Source organism: Nicotiana tabacum, chromosome 15 (assembly GCF_000715075.1).
Source record: "Nicotiana tabacum cultivar K326 chromosome 15, ASM71507v2, whole genome shotgun sequence".
Lineage (NCBI taxonomy): Eukaryota > Viridiplantae > Streptophyta > Magnoliopsida > Solanales > Solanaceae > Nicotiana > Nicotiana tabacum.
This window is the reverse complement of record NC_134094.1, coordinates 14050470-14065026: the sequence shown is the minus strand read 5'-3', so window position 1 is coordinate 14065026 and position 14557 is coordinate 14050470. Positions and strand designations below refer to the sequence as shown.

General features: G+C 37.0%; 2 protein-coding genes across 5 annotated transcripts; one reads left to right on the top strand and one right to left on the bottom strand.

Moving 5' to 3' along the window:
• The first annotated feature begins 625 nt into the window (after positions 1 to 625).
• Positions 626 to 5057, top strand: LOC107780321 (putative late blight resistance protein homolog R1A-3). The gene is made up of 2 exons (XM_075230606.1): positions 626 to 4049; positions 4581 to 5057. The coding sequence occupies exons 1-2, from the start codon at positions 713 to 715 to the stop codon at positions 4628 to 4630; spliced, it is 3387 nt and encodes a 1128-aa protein (XP_075086707.1). The 5' UTR covers positions 626 to 712; the 3' UTR covers positions 4631 to 5057.
• A 452-nt stretch (positions 5058 to 5509) lies between these two features.
• On the bottom strand, positions 5510 to 10565 carry LOC107780319 (putative late blight resistance protein homolog R1B-8). 4 transcript variants are annotated; one of them, XM_016600846.2, is made up of 4 exons: positions 10231 to 10565; positions 6643 to 9125; positions 6456 to 6558; positions 5510 to 5738 (listed from the first exon to the last, which is right to left on the bottom strand). In XM_016600846.2, the coding sequence occupies exons 1-4, from the start codon at positions 10256 to 10258 to the stop codon at positions 5719 to 5721; spliced, it is 2634 nt and encodes an 877-aa protein (XP_016456332.1). In that variant the 5' UTR covers positions 10259 to 10565; the 3' UTR covers positions 5510 to 5718. The 4 variants fall into 4 exon arrangements, with proteins under 4 accessions (XP_016456332.1, XP_075086708.1, XP_016456331.1 ...); XM_075230607.1 differs by having other exon boundaries at positions 6456 to 8015; positions 8325 to 9125; XM_016600845.2 differs by having other exon boundaries at positions 6456 to 9179.
• Positions 10566 to 14557: the final 3992 nt, after the last annotated feature.

The window sequence follows — 14557 nt, the reverse complement described above, 5'->3', positions numbered from 1 at the left end:
TTGAAATTTTAAAAACTCCAAAAGGCTTTTTTCAAAATTTTCACTTCAAATCACTCACAAAAGTTCAAAAACAACTCCAAATTGTAATCATATCCAAATACAACTCTAATTTTTAAATATCATTTTCAATTGAAAAAATTTTTCATTTTTTTTCCAAAATTTCACAATTCTTATGTCCGCTCACTAACTCATGAATCGTAATTAAAGTGTCTATCTAGTTCTCATATGCCTCTTAATTAATGCTAACTAATTGGTACAAGTAAAATATTCTTGTTGTTGAGACCTCTTTAAAAATAAAACACACACACACACACACACATATATATATATATATATATATATATATATATATATATATATATATATATATATATATATATATATGTCAGTTTAATTAGTATATTTAAATAGCAACTTGCAATTTATTTAAGCTCTAGGGTACTTCACTAAAATTAACAATTGTTTAAAAATGACCCTCTATATTGACAGTGATATAATCTATGTGGGACCTGATCAAATAAAAAGAAATTAAAAAAGGAAAGGAAAAGATAGAAACAAGTTGCAATAACAACTTATTATAATAACGGGAGAAACAAAGAAAATTTCAAGTTGCATGTTGCAACAAGTTACTAAAACCAAAACCAGTTTTAGACGGTTGCAATTTTCTTAGCAAGTTGCAAAGGAATCGCTGAAGTTTTTTTTGCAGAGAGAGATGGCTACAGTTTATGCTGCAGTAACTTCTCTGATGGGAACAATACAACTGATTTCACAATCCACCTCAGACCTTCAGGAGGGTCACAGAGAACACTTGAAATTACTCTACGACAAGGTTGGCTCTCTGCAAGAGCTTCTTGACACTAATTCTGATGACAAACCAATGAAGGATTTGCGAAAAAAGGTTATAGATCTAACACATGAAGCAGAAGACGAAGTTGAATCACAACTACGACTGGTTATGGAGGAGGATGAAGACGTTCAAATAGAGGCGAATGAGAGGCTTCTTGAGAACTTGCAACAAGTTATAGAAGACATCGATTCTGTGAAGGAAGAGCTCATCAAGCAGAGGAAGAATAACAATTTGCAAGCTGGAAATCATTCAGTTGGTGGTTCTAGCTCACCACTATCGCATGTTTCAGCCCTTGAGAACGATGTTATCTCTATTGAAGAAGAGCGAATGCGGGATCAACTTACGAGAGGCTCATCTGAACTGGAAGTCATCTCTATTGTTGGGATGAGCGGCATAGGTAAGTCAACTTTTGCCAGAAAGATGTATTCGGATCCATCAATTGCTAGCTTCTATGATGTTCGTGGATGGATTACTGTGTCCAAGGACTACAGTATAAGAAACATGCTTCTATACCTTCTTCGAGATGCTATTGGGATGACAAAAGAGCTCGATAAGAGAAGTGATGGAGAACTAGCTGAGCGCTTGCGAAAACATTTAATGGCCAAGAGGTATTTGATTGTTGTGGATGATATATGGAGTAGGGAAGCCTGGGATGATGTTAGATTATGTTTTCCAGAAAACAATAATAGAAGTCGGATATTGTTGACTACTCGAGACATGAAGGTTGCTCAATATGCTAGCTCTCCTAAGGATCTGTTTCAAATGCGTCTCCTGAATCCGAAGGAAAGATTGAGTTTGTTTTGCCAAAAGGTGTTTGGCAATAAAGATTGTCCAACTGAATTTGAGAATGTTGCAAAGGAAATTGCAGAACATTGCAAAGGATTACCACTTGCGATTTCTCTGGTTGCAGGTATTCTCTCTAGCAAGAGGACAGTGGATGAGTGGAGGGAAGTAGCTCAAATTTTGAGCATAAACCTTGAGACTGACATGGTGGGGTACAAAGATGAACAAGAGAGCATGCGTGGTAAGCTTACAGGACACTCATCTCAACTGGAAGTCATCTCCATTGCTGGAATGGGAGGTATAGGCAAGTCAACTTTTGCCAAAAAGATGTTTTCTGATCCCTCAATTCTGGAATTCTTTGATGTTCGTGGATGGATTACTGTGTCCAGGGACTACAGTGTAAGAAAGATGCTTCTATCCCTCCTTCAAGATGCCACTGCGGTGAAAGAGAATCTTGATAACGTAAGCGATGGAGATCTAGCAGGTCTTTTGAAAAAAAGGTTAAATAGTAGGAGGTATTTGATTGTTGTGGATGACATATGGAGCATAGAAGCCTGGGATGATATTAGACAATGGTTTCCAGAAAACAGTAATACAAGTCGAATATTGTTGACTACTCGTGACATGAAAGTTGCTAGATATGCTAGCTCTCCTAAGGATCCTTTTCCAATGCGTTTCCTAGAGCCAAAGGAAAGTTGGAACCTTTTTTGCCAAAAGGCGTTTGCCCAAAAAGTTTGCCCGCTTGAGTTTGAGGATGTAGCGAAGGAAGTGGTAAGAAATTGCGAAGGATTTCCACTAATGATTTCTGTGGTTGCAGGGACTCTCTTTAGCAAGAAGACACTGAACGAGTGGGAGGAAGTAGCTGAAAGTGTGAGCTCTTTTGCAGACCTTGATGATTATCAACGTTGCTCAGGAGTGCTCGCTTTAAGCTATAATCATCTTCCATCAAATGTGAAAGCTTGCTTTCTGTATTTTGGAGTTTTCCCAAAAGCTAGGGAGATTCCTGTGAAGAAGTTGATTAGATTATGGGTCGCGGAAGGGCTCTTAGAGCTAAAGGGGGTTGAGGTATTGGAAAAAGTGGCTGCAAATCTTTTACAGGAGTTCATTGATAAAAGTCTAGTTGTTGTTAGCAAGCGAAGTTTGGATGGAAAAATCAAGACATTTAGGATTCATGATCTTCTCCATGATTTCTGCTTGAGAGAAGCAGAAGAAGAGAAAATTTTGTATGTTGCAAATTCCATGCTTTCTCAAGAACATAGAATGGTTTCAGAAATCCCTCAAGGTCGTCGCTGGGTGTCAGTTCATCCAGATTATGGTCAGTTTCCTCCCATTCTTTTTGATGATCACTCAAATCCTACCATTCTTTTTGATGATCTTACACATAGAAAAACACGTTCTCTTCATCATTCTTCCAACGAAATAGTGCAGCGTCATGATTTAGGACTAGTCCATTTCAAACTTCTAAGAGTATTGGATTTGGAGACAATGAGATTTGGTTTATTCCCTAGTGAAATATTACACCTAGTTTCTTTGAGGTACTTGGCAGTGATGGTTTCTAGTATCCCAAAAGATATGACAATTTCCAATCTTTTGAATCTACAAACTTTTATTTTCCCTCAATATGTTCCAGAACTCAGCGGGACCATAGATTTACCAATTGGAATTTGGGAAATGTCTCAACTGAGGCATCTCTATTCTACAATGATGTATCTGTATTCTCCTCCAATGGTATCGGCTAATGAAGTTAGCTACCGCGTTTTGGAAAACTTGCAAAGTGTTTCCGGGTTGAGTCCTCGTTGTTGCACGGAAGAAATATTTGAAGCGATTAAAAAGGTGAAGAATTTGGGCATTTCTGGCTCTGAAAACGAATTTCATAGTGAGCCTAGATGCCTAGATAATCTAATATATTTACATGAGCTTGAGGCGCTAAGTATTGTATCATACAGCCGTCAACCAGATGGTTTGTTTCTTAGGCTTCCACATCTGGATTCTTTCCCACCAAATCTCAAGAAGTTGACACTTCGCCGCACTTGGCTATCATGGGAGGACATGACAATCATTAGCGAGTTGCCTGAACTCGAGGTGCTCCAATTGAAAGAAGACGCCTTTGCAGGAAATACAGTTTGGGAAGTAACAAAGGAGGGATTTCCTAAATTGAAATTCTTGCTCCTTGAGGAGTTGGATCTTGGTTATTGGGTAGCTGATGATGATTATTTTCCATGCCTTGAGCGCATAATTATCAGAAATTGCACGTACTTAAAAGAGATTCCTCAAGGATTTGCAGATAGTACAACACTGCAGCAAATAGAGTTACGTCGATGCTCTCCTTCCCTTGTGACTTTAGCTGAGAAAATCCAAAAAAAGCAAGAGGAGGAAATTGGAAACAACATCCTTAAAGTTTGTGTCTTCGATACAAAAGGTAAGTAAAATAGTCTGCACTGAACTTTCAACACTGATGAGTATTCTCCTGTTAACTGTGATACTGACCTTTTGTTCGTAACTTTAAATAAATTGTTCTAGCGTAATAAGAAAGTGTAGTTGTATATCATAAACATGACGGCTTTCAGATGTTTGAGATATGTTGTAGAAAACCTGTCAGAAACAACAAACCTTTTGAAGAGTGGCATATGAAGTGTTGGGAAGAGAAAAAATTGGTCCCTTGCATCATTGGTATGTGAAGGAATGTTTTTGAACAACGATGATCTAGTTAAATCTTTTATGGAATGTGAATAGGCGTTACATTGAGTTTTTAACTCTATCTCTCAACAACAACAACAGCTACATACCCAATGTAATCCCACAAGAGGGGTCTAGGGACGATAGTGAGTACGTAGCCTTACTCCTTAGGTTGTTTCCGATAACCGCTCGGCTCAAAGCAAGCATAACTCTATCTCTCACTCTTTTCAATATACTTACTGAAGCTGCTTCACTTATATTGGTCATTGTACAGAGTCAGACTCAGAGGTAGGTTATGAGGAGACAGCAGAGGAAGATATTTAGAAGATTTCAAAACAAGATGTCAAGAAATAGAGGAAGATGAGCAAATTGGTCGTGAGGTATACTTATGAGGAAATGTGTTTGTTTTTCTTAAAGGGATTGCTAAGGAATTTGCAGATAGTATCAAACTCCTTGAGTTACATAACTGTTATCTCCCCCCCTACAAATTCAACGAGGGCGAGCAAGAGCTGGCAATGCTTTTGTAACTCGTGTTATGCTTGTTTTTTCTCCGAGTTCTTGTTTCTACTGAAAGTAGTGATGATTTTATTCTCAAAACTTATCAATAGAAAAATAAACAGAATACATAGAGTTGCTGTAATAATAATGCTATGGGATTTTATATTCAAAGTTTGCTTGTCTAGATATGTATTTAAATTTTATTTTTTTGTTTAAACATACGGTATTTGAATCTCACTCGCCTGAGTAGTTCGGATTCGCGCCGTTTAGGATCCATTAAATGGGGAAGTGCTCCTTACTAGGAGTTGCTTCATTTCCGCCCCTTGAACTTGAGGCCTCTGATAAACAGTGGATGAATTTTATCTAGCCAGATGGTAAATATTTACCTTTCTCATTTAAAAAAAGAAAAAGAAAAGCCATGCTTTCGGTATACTGTCATCGCACTCAGATTAACGTTTATTTAATTGAGAAACTTTGAGAATAAAATCACCACCACGTCTATCACTAGAAACAAGAAACGTTGCGATAACAAAAGAAAAACCAAGCATGTAACAAGCAAAGTTACACAAGTTGTCATCTTTTGCTCTCGTTAGATTTGTTGGCAAAAATCGGAAAAAGTTAGATAAAATTTATGTAACTCATTGAGCTGCAGTTTGGTACCATCTGCAAATTCCATAGCAGCTCATAACATTTATTTGCAACGCGTTTTTTTGGTAGTTAAATTTTTATTACCAACCGGAAGAATTTACAGTTCAAGAAAAGGTCTAATTTGGACATGCATCCTCAACCTTACTTCAGTTTCAACATCAGAGAGTAGAATTCCTACAACTATGCACAAAAGCAACAATCTCGTCTTCCCCTTTCTTCATTGGAATCTGTCTCCAAATCTTGTCTGTATCGTCCTGTGTTGCTTCTCAATAATCTTGATCTGAATCTGTGTACAATTGCCATTACAAGTGAATCTTCAGTTAAGTGTAAAGTGATAGAGTAATCGATCATTAGAATAGGAAATTCAATACAACACATATTTCACAAATTTAATTTAACATATCTAACTTCACACACACAGCCATTGTTTAAAACACATCCGCTGCTTATGACAGATGCAAGGAGCCAATTTCTTTTTTGTTCTCCTTATTTGCCAATTCAGACCTCAACTACACACTATTTGACTGAAGAAGTACACTCAAACACTAAGTTACAATTGTGAAAAGCCCTTGAAAGTTAATATAACAAAAATGAATTATCTCATTTCTACTTTATTAAAGGTGAAGAATAATATTTGTTTCACATTAACAGTACAAATGTTTTGACAAAAGTATTTGTCCTTAAAGAATTACTTCCCACACATTGCTTCTCTTACATAAGTAGATCTTGAACTTTACTAGCCATTTCTTAGTCTGCACTTCCGGGTTGCGTCCTTTTCTATTTGGCCAATGATTCATGCTTTCCAAAATGAAAATATAAACGAACGAGTTCAATACCAATTCTGAGATGTAATAGACCTTATGAACTTTGTGAGTTGCATATCTTATTATACTCAGAGTATGACCCTCCACTTGAAAATTCTCATCTAATGGTTTAACACAGTTCATAGATTAGCCAAACATATAATGGATGTTGAAATTTCATAGTAGATTATTTTACTTACCCCTTGTATCAACGGCATAAACTCTAAGCATGTCGGTTCCTGAACTCTCTAATTGCTCTCTCTGGATCCACTCAGCAGATGTCACAACGGAAGGAGAACATCCCTGTAACATAATTAGTTTCAGTGTCATACTATCTGCGAATCCTTGAGGAATCTCTTTTAAGAGAGAGCAATTTTTGATAATTACATGCTCAAGGCATGGGAAATAATCATCAGTGGCTCTCCAATAATCAAGAATCAACTTCTCAAGGAGCAAGAATTTCAATTCGGGAAATCCCATCTCTGTTACTTCCCAGACCCTTTCTCCTACAGACAAACTACGTGCAAAATCATCTTCCTTCAATTGGAGCACCTCGAGTTTGGGCAACTTGCTAATGATCGTCATGTCCTCCCATGATAGCCGAGTACAACAAAGTGTCAACTTCTTGAGATTTGGTGGGAAAGAACCTGGACATGGAAGCCTGAAATCTGAATAAACATTACCATAGTAGGATGACGATGCAATACTTAGTGCCTCAAGCTCAAGTAAATATTTAAGATTAGCTAGCCATTCGGACTCGGAATAACTATCGCAAGAAATCCCCATTTTTTTCACTTTCTTAATCCCTTTAAATATTTCTTTCGTGCAACAAGAAGAACTCAACCCACAAACACTTTGCAAATTCTCCAAACTTGGGTACTCAACTTCATTAGGAGATACATTCGGAGGAGGGTACAAAAAGATCCTTGAACAATTGAGATGCCTTAATTGAGACATGTCCCAAATTCCGTCACGTAAATTTATAAACCCCTTCCGTGATGTAGTAAATATAACGAGAGTCTGTAAATTCTGAAGATTGGAAATTGGAATATGTTCAGAGATCTCATCGATCTTCATAACCAAATACCTTAAACAAACTAGGCGTAATATTTCCCTAGGGAAACCATATTGGAATTCCGTGGCCTCCAAGTCCAATACTCTAAGAAGTTTGAAATGCTCCAGTTGTAAATTATAAACGGGATCAGCATAAAAATGAACAGAACGCGTTTTGCTATAACTAAGAGCACTGAAAAGTGTAGGATAATAACCTCCCGCTAAATGAAGTGACACCCACCTACGACCTTGAGGAAAATACCTTCTTGGTCCTCCATAAGGTACGTCATTTACAACGTACAAAATACTATCACTTTCAGCTTCTCTCCAGCATAGATCATGAAGAAGATCATGAATCCTACAAGTCTTGATTTTGCCATCAAAACTTCGCCTGCTAACAATGATTAGACTTTTATCAATAAGATCATGTAAAAGATAAGCAGCCACTTTTTCCAATCCCTCAAGCCGCTTTAGCTCTAAGAGTCCTTCCGCAACCCATAATCTAATCAACTTCTTCACCGAAATGTCAGTAGCTTTCGGGAAAACTCCAAAATACAGAAAGCAGGCTTTCAAATGTGAAGGAAGATGATTGTAGCTCAAAGCGAGCACTCCTGAGCAACGTTGATAATCGTCAAGGTTTACTAAGGAGCTCACACTATTAGCTACTTTCCTCCACTCGTCCAGTGTCCTCTTGCTAGAGAGAGTCCCTGCAATTACAGAAATCATTAGTGGTAATCCTTTGCAGTTTTCTACAACTTCGTTTGCAACATTCTTAAGTTCAATCGGGCAAGTTTTTTTGTCAAATGCCTTTTGGCAAAACAAATTCCAACTTTCCTCTGGATCCAGGAAACGCATCGGAAAAGGATCCTCAGGAAAGCTAGCATATTGAGCAACCTTCATGTCTCGAGTAGTCAATAATATCCGACTTCTATTATTGTATTCTGGAAACCATAGTTTAATCTCATCCCAGGCATCCGTGCTCCATATGTCATCTACAACAATCAAATATCTCCTACCTTTTAAACTTTTTTGCAAGCGATCTGCAAGTGCATTATTGATTTTCTGCAAGTGATCTACTGTTTCTTCATCGCTTTCCTCCAAGTGGTCTGCTTGTTCTTCATCGCTTACCTTATCAAGATCCACCCCGGCATCTTGAAGGAGGGATAGAAGCATCTTTCTTATACTGTAGTCCTTGGACATAGTAATCCATCCACGAACATCAAAGAAACCCACAACTGAGGGATCAGAAAACACTCTTTTAGCAAAAGTTGACTTGCCTATACCTCCCATACCAACAATGGAAATGACTTCCAGTTGACGTGAATCTCCAGTAAGTTGACGCAACATGCTCGCTTGTTCATCATTGTACCCCACCATGTTGTTCTCAAGGGTAGAAACATGAGATCCTAGTGAATTAGAACCACCAAGTGAACTATTTCCCGCTTGCATATTATTATTCTCCCTCTGCTTGAAGAGCTCTTCCTTGATAGAATCAATGGCTTCTATATCTCGTTGCAAATTCTTAAGAAGCCTTTCATGTGCCTTTGTTGGAAGGTGAAATACTCGTTGCAACATCTTAAGAAACTTCTTCTGGGCCTCTCTTTGAATGTGTGATTCAACTTTGTCTTCTACTTCATGTGCAAGATCTTTTACCTTTTCTTGCAAATCCTTCATTGGTTCGTCATCAGAATTAGTATCAAGAAACTCTAGCAGAGAGCTAACCTTCTCGTAGAGTAATTTTAAGTGATCTTTATGACCGTCCTGTAGGTCTAAGTTGGATTGCGAAATTAGGTGTATAGTTCCCATCAGAGAAGTTACTGCAGCATAAGCAGCCATTTCTCTTGTTACTTCTGCAAAGATTCTTCAGAGATCTATACAACATTTGCAATTGAAGAAATTTGCTGAAAGTTGGTCCTCAAAATGATTGACTAGTTTGACAACTACTACTAAGTATATCAATTGAAGTCGTCATTTATTAAATACTACTACTCTCTCCCTTTCGATTCAATTTATGTGAGAAAAAATAAGTCTTTTGGAATTTATGATTATCCCTTAATGATAAAATTTAACTTTAAACAAAATTATTTTCAAATTTAAAAATGAATTTTTTTTTGGAACCATTTGTTTCCAAATTATTGTTAATTTTACTGACATAGCATCCTAGAACTTAGCTAGATAGCAGTTTTCAATCAAGTTGATTACTCCACATGATAAAATAAAATATGACAAATAGTAGTACAAACTACAAAGTACATAACAGACAATATGGGTTGTCTTTTTAAACAATTGTTAATTTTTTTGTGTAGTTTCCTAGAACTTAATTAAATTGCAAGTTGCAACTTAAATATGGCAATGGTCTCCACCTACTGAAACAAGCAGGGACAGGCCCTGCTCTAGTAAAGATTTATCCAGTAATAGTCAAAAGTACATTTGATGATTTCCATGTGTTATCTTATGCACCTATACGACACAAGACGAGGGTGAATTAGGTGTAAAAACTACAATATTCAACTCAATTCCACTATAACAAAGAGCATCCAAATTATAACTATGTTATCTAAGACTAACTCTAAGCCTTGCCCCAACAATCACTCGACTGTTGCATCCCTTCAAGTCAACTCGAACTGAAGCAAGAAGAACTTAACTCTAAGCCCTTCACCTTTTCAAACTAACTCTAACTTGAATAATGTTCTCTACATATTACAACTTCAACTCAAGCTAACGAGACTATTGGGAATAATAGTAACCCATATTTCATCCAAGAGTTACTATTCATTGTAATCTCCAACTATTTATTTCACCGCAAGAACACTAGTTTCTAGGGTTTGCTCAACGATATGATTAATTACATTTTCTACACCAACATCATCATCCTACAAATGTATTTATACACAACTATCAAGGCTTGGATTGTGGGATTACCTCTTGTAGACCGATCTTGAAAAATCATAAGGTTGGTAGTTTTTGAGTTCTTAAAGATTTGATGATGAAATCTTGGTTTGATCGGAGTGATTGCCCTTCGGGCTTAAGAACCCCTTTCTTCTTCAAAAATGCCAATCCGGCGGGGTTTAGTGCTATAAATTAATCCCTCTTCCATAAGTTAGCAGAATCGAATAAAAAAGAAGCTGATCTGATCAGCTCTAATCCCTCTACTTTTTTCGCTTAAATTCAAACATGAAATAAAAGCATTATTTTTTTCCTTTATAAGGTAAATACTATGTTAATGTTGGGAACAACTCTTGTACGCAAGTAGTATACTGAACACCTATAGCACATCTAACTAGAGGATTCAAATGTTAATATAAGGCTCGCAAGTGGGCTGGTGCAGGCCCGGGGCCATAGGCCAAATGGGTCAGGATAGTTAGGATCAATTTTAGTAGGTCTGGGCCAGTCTTGTGAGTCGGTCTTGTGCTTTGGGCCCGCCAGAGACCAGACCGGTACCTTCGCGGGCCAAACGGTCCCAACAGTCAACTTTTTAAAAAAAAACTTATTTAAAAAAAAAGTCATTTGTCTGTCAAAAATAGTCGTTGGCTATTTATAAAATAGTCATTTAACTCCCCAACTTTGTTTTAACCCCAAACTTTTTATAATTATACTTTTTTCCTATTTTCAACTATAAATACCCCCTCATTCTTTCATTTTTCTTACAAAATCATCAATCTCTCTCTAATTTTCTTCTATAATTGCTATTATTGCTTACTTTATTGTTACAATTGTGAAAATATTATGAAGTTGGTGAATTGAAATCTTCAACGATAATCAATTTTCAACAAGTTGTTCGTCAATTCGGTAAACTCGTTCCAACTCTTAAGTTTTAATATTATAGTTTTGTTTCTTTTATTTATTTTCTATTACTAATTAAGATGGCTTCCTTAAAAAAAAATTTTGATAAAAATAAGGGAAAATCCAAGAATGGCGAATCTAGTGCTTAATCTGTTCCTCCTCCACTGCCCCGAACCAAACCCAATATCCGTCATACACCTGCTATTCTTGATAGCAATAATAGTTTATTACAATTTACTGAGAGTCAATTTTGCCATAATATTAGAGCTGATGAACAATTAGACCATGAAATAATGAATGCTCTTTATTCTAATCCAACTATTGATGAAAATGATGACGAGAAAATAAATTTTGATGAAACTCAATCGGATGATGATTGTAACGACCCGACCGGTCGTTTTGAGAATCATAACCCCGTTCCCCCATTTACTGCTCAATTTATGCCTTACAATTGATTTATGACTTATTGGGTTAGTTGGTTCGGGTTCGGAAAGATTTCTGAGTGAAATGAGACACTTAGTCTTATAATTGGAAAGTTAAGTTAAAATAGTGACCGGACGTCGACTTATGTGTAAACGATTCCGGAATGAAGTTTTGATGATTCTAATAGCTCCGTATGGTGATTTTGGATTTAGGAGCGTGTTCGAAAAATTATTGGAGGTCCGCAGTGGAATTAGGCTTGAAATGCCGAAAGTTGAATTTTTGGGAAGTTTGACCGGGGGTGACTTTTTGATATCGAGGTCGGAATCTGATTATGAAAATTGGAATAGCTTCACTATATCATTTATGACTTGTGTGCAAAATTTGAGGTCAATCGGACTTGATTCGATAGGTTTCGGCATCGAATGTAGAAGTTAGAAATTTCATAGGACTAAAGTTTCAAGTGAGTTTGCACAAGATCTAACTTCAAATGAGCATATCTATCGGGACACGAAGTTTTATATGGTGTATTACCTATCAAATGAAATATCTTTGATTCTAGTTTCTAACGCTTCAAACCGTTCGTCATTTGGACATTCCTACAAGACGTTATGACCAAATTACCAAATGCTAGAAAAATACAATTCTGCGACCAATTATGCGATCACAAAACAGTTATGCGATCGCAAAACTGTTCCTGCGACCGCAAACTGGTCGTAGAATGGACCAGAAGAGTCTAGTTCTGGGCACCGGTTTTTCGATCACTTTTGCGGCCCGTATACCCATTCTGCGGTCCATTATGCGACCGTAGACCTGCTTTCGGAGGGTTAAATTTTCTATTTTCATAACCCGACCTCATTTTGATAAATAGGCTTTGGAACTTATTTTGGGGCAATTATCTGATGATTTTAGAGAGAAGTGAGAGTGTTCTAGAGAGAGGAAGTAGATGAAGTGTCTTGTTCATCAAATTCTTGTCCAAACCTTGAAATCCAACGATAAATCCCTCAAGTTCTTCATCAAAGAGGTAAGGTTCTAACACATAATCTTCAATTTCGAGTTTGGGTAATGATGGGTGATTAAGAGTATGATTCTTGGGTGTAAGAGTATTATTTATACGTATCAATAAGGTTTATGGAAAGAGTCTTGAGTTCCAATGGGTAAAGATTAGGTTGAAAATGGTAGAAATCTTCAAAGACTTCAATTGAAGATTTGAGGGGTCGAGTTGATGTACGAATTTGGTAAAATTTATATGGTTGGACTCATGGTTGGATGGGCGTTAATAATTTGTAACTTTCGTCGGATTTCGAGACGTGGGCCCCACGGGTGATTTTTGGGGTGAAATTTCGGATTTGTGGAAATATTAGTATTTTGATATGGAATTAATTCCTATAAATTTTGTGGATTGAATAAAATTAATTGTGACTAGATTCGAGTCGTTTAGAAGTTGATACACGCAGAATGGAATTGCTGGAGCATTGCTTAGCTTGCTCGACATTGGATTTGGCTTGTTCGAGGTAAGTAACTCTTCTAATCTTGGAGATGAGGGTATGAACCCTCAATATATGTATTATGTATATCGTTGGGAGGTGACAAACATGCTAGGTGACGGGCGTGTGGGCGTGCACTATAGAAATTGTGACATAATTATTTCTATGGAATTTTGTAGTTAAATAATCTTGGCATTTTCCATGCAGTTTTATGTGTTAAAGAAATTGAGCTGAAAAGCATATTAAAAATCATGTTGAGGCTATGTGCCAGTATTATTGGGACCCACATAGGTCATATTGATATGAAATATTTATTTTAAATTGAAAATTTATACTCGGTTATATTCATTTCTTTGCATATCATATCTCAATATTTGTTGTTATTTATTGATACATCATATCATCATTTTGGGCTATTCTCATGACATTGTGAGCCCATGAAAGAGAGAGACTGGAGAGATTGATGACTGAGGGAGGCCGAGGGCCAGATTGTGAGGATATTTTTGGGATCGAGATGCACGCCGCAGCAGGCCATGTTGGCTTTATATATATCATACTATTGCACATGAGTTGGCCGTGCGGATCTATATATTATACTATTGCACGTGAGTTGACTGTGTGGATCCAGATATGATATTATAGCACGTGAGTTGGCCGTTCGGATCCAGATATGATATTATAGCACGTGAGTTGTCCGTGCTGATCCAGATATGATATTATAGCACGTGAGTTGTCCGTGCTTATAGCGCTTGGGCTGTAGGAGCCCTTCATGAGTTTGTACATACCCCCGGTGAGCGTAGTCAACTATAAATAGGGATCGGGTTATACGCCGCATCAGGTATTATATAACACTGAGTGATTGAGTGTGCTGAACATAGTGAGAGAGAATGCGAGATAGTGAGATTGAGTACTCTGAGAATGTGAGTACATGAGTACAATCTTTGAGATACATTGCATAGACATGCACACATGACATACACGCATAGAGATGTGTTTTCCTCATGTTGTACAGTATCACATTATTCATGATTTCTCACACATGTTGACAGATGGGCATAGTGATACATTTATTTTACATTGACTATCTCGAAAGAAAATGAGACATTTTATTTATTATTGAAAGGATTTTGGAAATAAATTACTGTTTTCAAACTTATTCATATTTTTGGTAACTTCGGTAAACGATTTGGGTTTTCACCAATGTACTTGAAAGGCAAAACTATTTTCAGAAGTCACGATTTAGCTGAAAATTTATTCTTTGAGTTACTTCTGGTATTATTTATTTTATATTGTTATGAACTATTATTGGTTATGGAGGTTGGACTTTGACCTTGGTACAAGCTCGTCACTACTTTCAACCTAAGGTTAGATCTTTTACTTACTCAATACATGGGGTCGGTTGTACTGATACTACACTTCTGCACATTGCGTGCAAATATTGGTTGTCGTTGTTGTTGTGTTCGATGGTTGCCGGATTTGAAGACGTACATGCGTTCCGGTTGTTGCTGCCTCTTGTTCATAGTAGCCTTAGATTCATGAAAACTCTGTTTATGTACTTT